This window comes from Anopheles bellator, chromosome 2 (genome assembly GCF_943735745.2).
Source record: "Anopheles bellator chromosome 2, idAnoBellAS_SP24_06.2, whole genome shotgun sequence".
Classification (NCBI taxonomy): Eukaryota; Metazoa; Arthropoda; class Insecta; order Diptera; family Culicidae; genus Anopheles; species Anopheles bellator.
The window spans coordinates 44403551-44415761 of NC_071286.1; the positions used below are offsets into that span (position 1 = coordinate 44403551).

The 12211-nt window shown below is 48.1% G+C and overlaps 1 protein-coding gene across 1 annotated transcript in view; it reads right to left on the reverse strand.

Moving 5' to 3' along the window:
* Positions 1-306: 306 nt before the first annotated feature.
* The window catches only part of LOC131207581 (uncharacterized), a 97897-nt gene continuing 85992 nt past the window's right edge, over positions 307-12211 (reverse strand). Inside the window, exons 7-16 of the mRNA XM_058200201.1 lie at positions 11051-11521; positions 2599-2839; positions 2132-2532; positions 1904-2064; positions 1476-1830; positions 1345-1409; positions 1032-1263; positions 841-968; positions 656-766; positions 307-585 (exon numbers count right to left, since the gene is read on the reverse strand). Coding sequence (XP_058056184.1) covers positions 307-585; positions 656-766; positions 841-968; positions 1032-1263; positions 1345-1409; positions 1476-1830; positions 1904-2064; positions 2132-2532; positions 2599-2839; positions 11051-11521 — 2444 coding nt within the window. The remainder of the gene's footprint in view (positions 586-655; positions 767-840; positions 969-1031; positions 1264-1344; positions 1410-1475; positions 1831-1903; positions 2065-2131; positions 2533-2598; positions 2840-11050; positions 11522-12211) is intronic.

A 12211-nucleotide genomic window follows, 5' to 3' on the forward strand; every position in this document is an offset into this window, starting at 1 on the left:
CGTATTAATGTAACCTTCCAATCTCCCGGAACCCGGGAGGCTCTCCCACGTTGCTAGGGGTTTGATAAAAAACAAACCATAACACACAACCACACGCACACACACGCACACACATGCACACACATGCACACTGTTTTCCGATGGCTCGAAACGAGTACTCAGAGGTATTCTACAGGTCTCACGCACAGGACTCACAAAGCACTCCTTTCTCGAGTGAACCGAACTGTGAGCCATGGAGATCCATGGCCGGGATGGTGTCTTCCCTCCGTTACGATCGACTGGCTGACCTTAGGCTGATGTCAAACGTCACGTGGTGACGGGTCGCTGTGCTGGCCATCGTTGCTGGTGGTTCCAGCGGTGGACGAACGGTGGTAACAGCACGGTGCCGAGCACGGTGAGCACCACCATCCCGAGGCTGACGGCCACCGACGGAGTCGTATACGTGCGGCGTGCATGGCTGATTTCGGGCCAAACGATCTGCACCTCGGCCATCTTGAAGATGCTGAGCAGCCGGTGCGCCGACAGCTCCACGTACTGCGTGTTGATCTGATGGCTGATCGTTTCGAGGATCCGCGTGCACTGATCCTACGGGACGAAGGGCGAAGGGCAAATATCAGCATTGGAGTTTGGAGCATTTTGGGGCCACCGCCATTACCTTCTCCTGCTTTAGCAGCTGCATCGACGTGAGCTTCGGGTCGAGCGGGAGCCGTATCGAAAGGATGATGTTCTCTTCGGTGATGTTGAACAGTGTTATTGTACAAAGGGTCTGAAAGCAGCAAAAATGGGGCCAATGAACCACGCCGTCGAGTCGATCAATCCGCGGTCTATAGTGCCACTTACCGAATTGTCTATATGCTGCAGGACGTACTGCTGAAGGGCACGTACGGCATCCTGTACTCCTAAGTTTGTGTGCGGTCTTAACAGTGCTTCGTCGGTAGAACTATAACCTAGTAATAGAAAGATGCCACCTGCCGGGTGTGGTGTGCGAGTGTTAATGCTAGCCCTTCCGGGTCGTAACTCTTCGAACGTACCAGGCAGCAAATATTCGCCGGGCGGTGGCCTCATGCAGATGAAGCGCCCCGAGTAGCAGAGGCAGCGGCCCCGGAACGCCTGGTATGCCGGTGCGGCGTGGCTGTAGTACGCGAGCGCCGTCCGGCAGGGTGCGAGTGGTACGCACAGGGCGTGACAGGTCAGGGCCAAGGATTCTCCACCGCCACCGCACGTGCACAGCTCACTGCACTCGGCGTCATCCAGGATGTACAGCTGGGAAAGTGAAAATACGTGAAAGAATCCGCGTGTCAGCGAAGTGAGCCACAGAATCCCTGGGAAGAAGGCACAACATACCCGCCGACTTTTGCCCTCAGCAATCAGCTGGTCCGGTTGATGCGATCGCTGGACCACGCAGTACCCTGCAGGACGAGTGAAGGACCAAGGGTCAGTACGTGACTACTTCAGCTCCACCGTGCGCTACTTACGAATCGGAACGGGTGTGGTCGTAGGCTCAGTGGTAGTCGTCGTGGTGGTGGTCGTCGGGGGCAGCGTTTCCATTTCGGTAACCTCCGTACTGACGACGTGCAGAACTTGCTCGTCGTGCCGCTGGACTGTGTTTGTCCGCCGCTCGGAATCTTCATCGTCGTCGTCGTCGTCATCGTCCTTCTCGTTGGGCGTCGGGTTCGGACGGCGACGATCGTCTTCGTCTGGGCGCGCGGGGTCCAAATCCGTCCGCTCGATCAACCCGTTGTGATTCTGACGTAGCGTCTCCGGCCGCGTATCGGGAGTCTCCACGTAGTTCGTTTCGATCGTATGGATCTCCGTCGGCTTCGGTCGGTACTGGGTGGAGAAACAGGGCAACAAGAGCGAGGTGAGAGTGTGGAAAAGTCTCCAAACCTAGGGGACGGTTTACCACCGGTTTCGGTTTCGTCGGTGGTGGCGTTGGCGGCAGAGTCATGCGGGTTGTTCTCATGGTGGTCGTGGTCGTGCTGGTTGTGGTCTGCATCGTCGTCGTGGTCGTCAGCAGTCCGAGTTCCGCCAGGCGCTTCAGATGGAAATCCTTTTGCGATTCCACTGCAACAAAGGCAAGCCAGGGTTAGGTGATGTGTGCTGCTGGAACTGGAGAACTGGAGCCACCTACCGACGCATGGGTTGAGCCAGAGCAGCCGCTGCCACCCGAGACAGTCGTACAGCTGCTGCATATCGGAACCCTGGCAGGCGCAGGTCGTCCTCAGCGGGGTGCCCAGAATGCCAAGCATAGCCTGCCTGCAAGCGCTCGTCTTTCCGGCACACTTCTTGGTCACACTGTCCACCGCGCAGGACTGTTCGAACACCTCGAGCCGCGCCCGGCAGTCTTCATCTTCGCGGCACAGCTCGGCCACCGCGTGGCACGCCGGCGGGGCATTGTACAGGACGGCCCCGCTGGCGCCCGATGAAGACTGCGGCTGTGGCTGGCTGAGGCTCTCCGGGGGCCGCTGGGCACACACCGGGTGCAGCTTCTCCTGCGCGATCATGCAGCTATCGTGCCGGTTGGGCGTTTTCCTGCGCACAGACAGGTGAAGAATCAGACACCTGGTCCCTGGAGCGGGACCCTGGACCGTCACTCACCTGCACAGACAGAACGCAATGTCGAGGCTGAGATCGTCGTGGATGCTCTTGTAGAAGTGCTGCAGCGACTCCATGCAGGCGTTCCGATTGCACCGGTGCTGATCGCAGTGCATCAGCACCGTCTTCAGGGCCGACGAGCAGACCTGGTCATCGCGGCACGCGTCCAGCGCCAGATGGCACGTACTTTGGAAATGAATAAAACTCATTTCTGCCTCCTTCTCCTCGATGTCATCGGAGCCGACTGTGTGGCGAGAAAAGGGTAACGCGGCCGGCAGCGGCGGTTAATATGGGTATTCTGAGACTGCGAATGTAATCATCTGCACCGGGACACCGGGAACGTGGCCATTGGTTGGCCCAGGTTTGGTCGGTAGTGGTCGTCGGTCGAGGTCAAAGTTTAGTGTCAAATTAGTGTCGACAAAATGGCAAAAGTAGAGAGAATGAGAAACGTTGCTTACGGACACCTTAGAGAGTGTTTACAGAATGAGCGAGATAGAGAGTAATTTGCTGAGGAGAAAATGAGAGACAGAAAAACAGTAAAACAGACAGAGAGAAAAAGATAGAGAGAGAGAGAGAGAGAGGCAGTAGGAGCGAGAGTGGAACTGCCGGTATGCATGTGACAACTGACCTGTTCCGACAGACGATTGTGATGAGTGTGTCACAGAAACAAAAGCGAATGAAGAGAGTGAAACATGGATGGTCCTAATCAATCATCCGACTTCCGGATGACCTTCTCTAGAAGGGGGCCCGCCCTTCCGGAAGTTGTAGGATTAAAGCGAGCGACCCAAAACCCAAATGTCGCACTCGTTCGTCCTCGTTCATGCGCGAACAGATGACAAACGAACGATACCTTTCTGTTTCTTTCCACGCGCCGGGAGGTGTTTAGATATTTAGCTTTACAGTGGTAACGTCTACTGAGAACAGAAGCAAAACAAAACACGAACAGCAACAGTAACTCAAGCCATAAGTAAGGAACAAAAACCAACAGTAATCGTAACAACGGAACTCGTAAACGAACAAGCCAAATGCTGAATGAAGAATGTCTAGGCTAGGCATAGAAGCTTCTCTAAAGTGCAGGTGTAGTAATAGTAAATGATGAAGCGTATGAAATGATCCGCAATGAAGGTTTCTATTTGCAATGCCACTGGCCTGCGTTCAGGATTGAAATTGAAGGCTTCGGCCAAACAGTAGTACTTTTATTTTGAGGAAAAATTTTCGTATGTCGCTTAAATTGTACTTTTCGCCCATTCGGAAATGTTTAAGATTAAAGGAAAACTGTAGCTGGAAGCCGTGATCCAATATGTTTCGTCCCCCAGCATCTAGTATCATCCCCCTTTTTAAAGGGAAAATCGCTTTAATTACTAGCCCTGCCTTATGCCTCGGCATGGCGAGCAAATGGAAGCATATTAATAAATAAAACATAAATCAGAAATTTAACTGCAAATCGCCGAGGCCCAGCTGACGCCGCCATGGCTGGAGTAGGAATGGCAGATGGCACAGGGACACCGGAAAGGGGCCGGTACGCCAAGTGGTGATTTTATGCCAAGAGCAGCGGGAAACGCCACCGACCGGCGTCTTGGCCCGGTGAAGCGCCCAGCTGACGGTTTCGCTCTGCGGCTCTGACGGATGATGATAATTCTCGAAGTTGCCCGTGGGAATAGCACTCCGTTGCGTGCACGTGTGTGTGTATGGCGTGTGGGTGTGTGTGTCGGTGTGTGCAGCGGTCAAGATTTTAGAGGAACTTTATAATGAAGTAGAAGAAGACGGTCAGAAGACGGAAGTGACAACGCCGAAGCAGTGACAGCCGGCTTGACAGCGTTGGGCGGAAGTGTAGAAGCCGAAAGGGAGAAGGCGAAGCCATGTTGGGCGGCAGCGGGTGGGAGCGGGTATTAGCGGAGGCGAAGTGCCGAAAAAAAAACGCAAGCCAGAGCGGAAACGTTGACGGTGACAATTTTAATGAGGAGAAAATTAAAAACTCAATAAATAAATTTGCATTTCAATCTACCACCACCACATTGCTCGCATTTGCGCGACTTGACAACGTGACGGTAATAGCGGTGGGGCGCGGTGACACTTGGGCACTCAATTGGACACATGGGGTAGCTGGAGAGGTTCCAGTCCAAAGATCCACACCGTCAACGGCCTGAGCCAATCTCTTGGTGTAATTGAATTCAGACGCAGAAACAACCTACGAAGAGGCACTCAAGAGGATAAATCATCGTCGATGCCGGGTTTTTTCTTGGGGAAAAACATGGTCGAAAGGTGAAATTTTAAGACTTTCATTTCAATCTCGTCTCGGAGGTGAAGATAAGCAACAATGTGATGATTCGGTCGGATGGTAGCTACGTCTTTAATAAATCTTATGATGATTTATGAACGTTTGCAGGGCAATGTGCGGTGATTTAAGATTTTATTGAATGGATTTTAAAATGTGAGACTGTGGCTCGAATTATTGCAAAGCACCACAGACAAAATCCCAGACTGGCTGGAAGACGGTAAATTTATTTTAAAAGCATTATTGCAAAATATGCCTCGTCATTCTACTTTCGCTTTAAGAGTTTACGAATAGCATGCTTGATTTTTTGGGCCATAAAAGTTTGATACCTGAATGTCAGAACTAAACAGGTTCTTGATGGCAATGACCCATTAAACTTGGGATGTTCAAAAACATCATATTAATGAAAGTTCATTTTAACACACTCAGAAGAGCTTTTCCATTCAATTTGTTTCCGCGGGGAACAGGAAAAATTGAAGAAAACATTGTCCAAATACTTCCAATAAAGTGTGAATGAGTGCTTCTTGCCACAAAAAGTGCTCCAGTTACGCAAGCATAGCGCTGCCGTCGTTTTACCTTATTTAAAGCTGGCCAATCGATCGACGGGCAAACCGAAATAAAATTCTCGTAAATCATGGGCCATGTTAGAGCTGCCGTTCCTTCCGACGGGAACTTTTACTTGGCGTAGTAAAAACATTACCGGAAGGCAAATTTTCTTCGTAGAACGTGGAAAATTGTGCCATATCCTGCGGGCAGATTTATAACACACGCTCCCGAAATGCACCGTGTCGCTGGTGGATGAAAGAAAACCTTGTTACTTTGCGCACGGTCCGGGGCAACCGGAAGCCATCGCCAAACTATGGCCCGGCGTTCGCTTCTACTCGATGGCCGCCGAGTGGCTTTTCGGTACCGAACCGGACATACCATGAGGACGCTCCAGACGAATGTCCTCAGAAGTATCGTTAAAATACGGCGCAGGGCCGTAAAAAAATGAAATACACCAAACCACCGACAGTTGGCTATTTTGTTGTGCAATGAGTAATTTACGATACCGTGAAGTTGCAGCGTTTTGAAGCACTTTACCCTCCGCTTATTGGACCAACCAGCATCGGGGGCCATAATCGTAGCAAAAACGATAACCCCCACATAACGTAGGCATGAAAGGGGAACGACAGTCCGTTGAAAGAAGTCACTGCTGTTTCACGTTCACCGGAAGCCGAGTGTCGAGTAAGAGGTCAAAAACATGGCAGCTTTGTCAGGGGGAAGCGAAGGACTTTAGCGACATTTGACATTCATTTGAATGAAAAGCGCTGAATTTACGGAGCTTCGATCCACCAAAACCGAGTGAAAATAACACCATTAATTACCTTTCGGTAAGGACATAAAAACGAGATCTGGCGAGAAGATGTCCTGACGGTACCCGACGGTAGTTGATGATTTGAGATATAGTTGAGTTGTCACAACACTATTTAAAACGATTAATGAACTAGCTGACTGACAGGCTTAGTTGTGCAAATATTCTGTGTACTTTCAAAATTCTCATTAGTCTTACTTGAAACAGATGGTTTCTTAAGACAGTTTGTTAATTAAAAAAGTTGCCTTGCAGCGCAAATATCCAGTTCATAGTAAAATTATGGGTGAGCTATCAACGTAGATCTGCTTCCCTGGTCTAAAGTACGCTCTTTTCTATGTTTATCGTAATGTCAACATTACTGGACAAGTTTGACGAATGGATAAAAACCAATTCAGTATGCTTTTGGGAATAAAGGACATTTGAGCATGGGTACTTTAAGGAATAGTTTCGCAATTTATATTGTTAATAGTACAGAGGTATGTAATTTTGAAACTGAATTTTCGTTCCTTACAGTGAATCTCTATTCTGCTTGCAAATACTTAATTTTATAGTATAGTAAACAACCACTACTATTTTCGGCAGCTTGGTTCAGCATTGCTTTCATGAACTGTCTGTCAAATTGTGTCATAAAATGCAGTTTTCGCCAATTATAGAAGCCGAGTCGATGCGTTTCCCGGTATCGCTTCTTCCTTCATTCGCCTGTACATTTACTATACGCTAATTCTATACTACGCGCAGAAAGCCATGTTTTGCCTTAGATCATATCATAGCTTTAATCAAAACCATTTGCAAGTGCACTGGCCGAGAGCTTCTATGCAGCTGATTAGTTAAAGGCAATAAAAGTGCATTTTTTAGGTGAATGTTTTCGTTTGTTGAAATTAAGATTCCGAAAAGCAAAAACATTACAAAATAAATACAAAATCAAAAGTGTTACAGATCATCCACATCGAAACGAAAAACTAACAAAATGTTAAAACGATTACCGTACACATAAACTGTTATTAAAACCGAAAACAGACGCTAGCTAATTCCATTTTTCGACTTTGCAGCTGCTAGCTGCGAGTGTACATGTGTGAGATTTTAAAAAAATATGTGACCGAACAAAACCAAAACACCATTTGTGACGGGATAACCAAGGGAACAGAGAAACTTACCTTCCACCATGGAAAATTACAAAACAGATGTAATGTATCGTAATGGAAAATGAGGAACAGTAGTTTGTGTGCGGCCGGCAACGAAGTGATCGAACGAGAAACGAGCGAGTCGAGAGGAAAAACCTTCGTCAACTGAGACAGAGACCGCAACATAACTGCCACTTCTTCGACTTTCAGCACTGCACTTTGTAGATCACTATTTGCTGTTGAACGCCGGAATGTGGGGTCTTCGGCTATGGACATCACACTCGATACGATCCGTATTATCAGTACCCAGCACATCGTCACTATCGTCCGGGAAACGTTTGTTCCGTTTATTGTTTCCGTTTTTGCTGGACTCTTTCCACGGCCTTACACCTCGTTTTCGTTCAAAACTGAATCAACAGATCATCGGCGGATTAACCCGGGAGGAATGGGTAATCCAGGGGTGGCACGCCAAGCCTCGCTCGGCAACCGCAGGCTGAGACCGCTCGTTCCTGGTAAAATGTCATTTCTGTTACACGCCTCGAGGATATCACAACCGAGCACGGGCGGATCAAATAAAAATATCAACATTTAAAATTATTCCAACGCAACTGAATCAGCATCCGGGACCGAGGCTCACGTTTGGCAGCCGGGCCGGCGACGATCGAAATAAATTGCACAGATGAGGATGGGGTGGGAAAATAAATTACGGTTGGAAATAAATTCATCCGCTCGCGGCTCTGGCAGCAGGCCCCTCCGACACGAAGCCAGTTGCAAATAAATTCGACTCACTTGGGGGTTGAAATGAAAAACAAAAAAGGACATAACAAAAACAAAAATAAATCAATGATACAGAAAGCGTCGTGACGTGGATTGAAATGATAATATTTTTTGTCTTGTCTTAAAGTGAGCGGACGTTCCGGAAAACGAATCACGCATCCCGCCCTGGCTGGGTTGACGACGGCCAGCGATGCGTCACGGAGAGATGGTTCTTTAGCGCTTGGGCTTGGCTTTATCTCCGTTTGCATCCTTTCGTGGGACATTTTTTGTTTGACGTATAGATCCTTACGATTCCCAGGGTTGGTGTGTCTTTTCCTGTACATCCTTTTCTTGTAAATAATTCAATCTAGTTTTTCAACGGTTGGTGATATTCGCATGGTGATTTTTATGAAATATTCCTTTTTTTGTTTTAATTTCCTGTTTCATCGATAAACCTAATTTTGAGTTTACATACTTTGCGTTAGCACAATTCGTATTTGGTATGCTGTTAATCAATTAATGTACTTTCCAAAAACTCATGCAAGCCGATTGATTGAACATACATACATTATAGAATTTCGAGCAGAATTTTGAGCACCCGTACAGAAAAGGAATATGAATATTTGAATTATCGTTCAGTGATTGAAATCTACCAACGAATTTTAGAACCTTCTTCTTCTTTGGCGCTACAACCGCTGTGCGGTTTTGGCCTGCACCAAAGACAGAATTTTAGAACCATGAACTTCAAATTTTACGTGACTTTGCGAGAAGGACCTTCGACCTGAGTTGTAAACCCTACGTCGTAGAGCGCGTGTTAGGCGTTATCAACTTTTGTGAATATGTATTTATAATAATTATTGTGCTCTTTTCTTCTCTTTTTATTTCTCGATTACTCGTCTTATACAGAACGAAGCGCTGGTCAGCACTAACCGGATCAGCAATCAGAAGACTTTTACGATAGAGAACGAATAAAATAATCATCCATAGACTAGCAATAGAGCACAAATACAATATTGAGCATAACCTAACACTATGACCAAAATTAAAGAGAATTTCGATTTTAAACTTGCTGATGATTCTGATAGGGACAAATGTTTTACTTTCTAAGTTTGAAACACTCTGTTGAAACACTCACTCTGCAAACATCTCTGTTTGCTAAATGAGTCCTTTTGTAAACAGCAAACAGTGATTTTCAACCACGTCAACAGTGAGTTTCATTCAATTTTGTGAGCAGATTCAAATTCTGCTGCCAAAAAACGTTGAAAATGTTGCCAAAGGTCTTCGGTGAGCAAGCTCTATGGAAAGCAAGAGTTTATAAGTGGTAGCAAGTATTCAAAAAGAATTGGGAAAGTGTCAAAAATGAAACACGAACAGGACGACCATTAACCATCAGCCATGAACCAGCCATTAGCTGCACGTTAAAACAATCAAAGACTTTGATGACCTTGTTTGAATATAGAAAGGATCAGTGGAAACCAGTTTGAAGTTACCGTTTGGTCCTCAGAAAAGTTCAATGTCGATTGATACCAAAAACCGCATGTTTTTGCATAACATTTTTGTGATTATGTACACGCAAACTCGACCCACATCGTTCCGCAGCCACCGTATTCACCCGACTTAGCACCATGTAACTTCGACTAGTCGCTAAACTCAAGAGGCCGCTTCGTCGACACCGTTTTGAATCCGTAGAAGAGATAGAAACCGAAACGAAGTACACATTGAAGAAGCTATACCGGAAGAAGACTTTGTGACGTGTTTTGAAATCGTTTTGGCACAAGTTTGTTGCACCTGGAGACTACTTCGATGAGGATGTTACGTATGTAGGGAAAATCTTCCCGAAAGACAGTGTGCTTTATTGGTCTCTTCTGCTACGCGCACGTTACGCATCGTCTGTTCCCGCAGGAAGAATAAATAGTTTTTGACTTTTAAGTACATTCTTGCTATTTTTCGGCCACAGTATTACAATATACTCCAATACTAGCCGTTGAAGCCCGCGACAATGCGGTAATGGCACCTCATCTTGCATCTTCCACGATGCACAGTCGTGAAGTTCATTCATTCGATAGTTAGAAGGAATAGTGCACGGCTCAATCCTTTTGTTATAAGGAAAAAATCCTTTCATAGGCCATTTGTTGTTGTTTATTTAAAATTTATTTCTCCTTATTTTAGCGTCCAATATGCTATACGTTGGTCACATAAAGAAAACAGAATAACATAAAAAAAACAAAAAAAAACAATGGAAAAATAAATAAAATATCTGACGCCACGCTGTACAAGGTACGCTGCCAACGGTTCGTTGTTCAAACAAGTTTGGTATCAACCGGGCGCGCGGTACGATGTCCAATAGACATTGCGGTCGCGTTACGGTCGTAATGCTCCTGAGCCAAAGTGGGTGATTTTATTTTAACCACACGCATTACCCACAGCATCCGGTTCCGAGCCCCCAAAGTGGCCGGCTCAGCATGGTTCCAACCGAAAAAAGTGGCTCGTTACAATGATGTCGATGACCGCCCATTAATTGACCACAACAATACCTGGATTTCCCGGACCGAGAGAGACAGAGAGATACGGTGGTGGGCTAGACTGGTTGGAGGGAAAACCCCGATCTGAAACCACCAACCCATTGTGGACATTCATCCAGCCTGGACAACGAGAAGGAAGCGATCGAGGATCGAAAAGGGACTCGAAACAATCGAAGTAGGCAAATCGCGTGGACACACTCATCAAAATCGTGATATCGAAACGTCAGAATCCAGTCAGACATCGAGTAACCGAAGAAGACGGGGAAGATGAAGAAGACGAATAGACAGACAAGAAAGCAGTGCAGCCAACAACACCAACAACAACGACGAAGAGGAAGAAGAAGAAGGACAACAACACCCGAAGATCGGCGGAAGGGCGTCGCTGGGGTTGATGGGGCCATGTTGGGTGGTGGTCGAAGGTACCTACATTGTTTGTCCACCGTATGCTCGTAGCTGGTGCCCCCGAGCTCGATGGCCGCGTCTCCGTCGCCGCCGTCACCGTTCAAACTGATAAGAATATTGTCGACCGGAGAGGACCCTCCTCCCGGGGCGGCCAGATAGCTTCCGGCATCGAACCCGTCGACCCCGTCACCACCAGCACCGGCACCAGCCCCACCCCAGCCGAGGTCGTGCGGGTGTGGGTGGTGCTGGTGGGCGTGCTGGTGCTGGTGGGAGTGCTGGTGGTGCGGCTGAGCGCCCCAGGCCGGACCGAAGTGGCCACCGGCCACCGGACCGCGCTGGTGCAGCTGGTGGTAGGCGCTGACGTTGTACGGATAGAGTGCCGCCTTGTAGTGCTGCGGATAGTAGGCGTGCGAGGGCGCCACCAGCGGCGTCTCGATCAGCGCCATATTCTGGTCCAGCAACCGGTGATAATTATCGTCCACACCCATTGCCCGCACTGCAACGACGCAAAGAATGGAAGGAGCAACAGTGGTGGTGGTGGTGGTGGTAGTGGTGGTTGGTAGTGGTGGTTGGTAGTAGTGGTGAGGATAGCGATGAGATAGAGAGAAAGAGAAAGAAAGAGAGAGAGAGAAATAGAGTGACATTGTGGCGACGATGACGGCGTGTCAGTGAGTGGTGGTGTGCTTGTGTGCTGTGGAGCTTTCCCCGGTTTTATTGTGCACCAAAGGCCTGAACTGGGCAGAGAGGAAGAGGGGGCAGGATGGAAGAGCGATGTTGGTGTATGTTTGAGTGAGAGAGAGAGAGAGACAGTAAAATTAAAACAAACAAAAAATAGTCACTTGCTGGGTTGCAGTGCTGAACGCGCGCCTGTGTTTGTGAGTGTGGCTGTGTGAGAGGAACGACCGAATGGTGGGTGGTGGTGGGATGTTTGGCCATGGCCGCAACGCGTGGGAAGGATGTTTATTTTTTGCTTCCGACTTTTGATTCCGACAGTGTGCGTGGGGCGGGGGTCAGTGGGTTGGCCGCGCCGAGTAAACTACCACCCCATCGAACATCAAACGTCGAACACATGGCGGGGGTCCGAAGGGTCCCATCGCTGCAATTCCTGCAAAAGCGTCACTGGGCTTCGTTGACACTCGTGCGGTTTGGCGAACGGACTTTATAGTTCACTCTCTCCCTCTCGCTC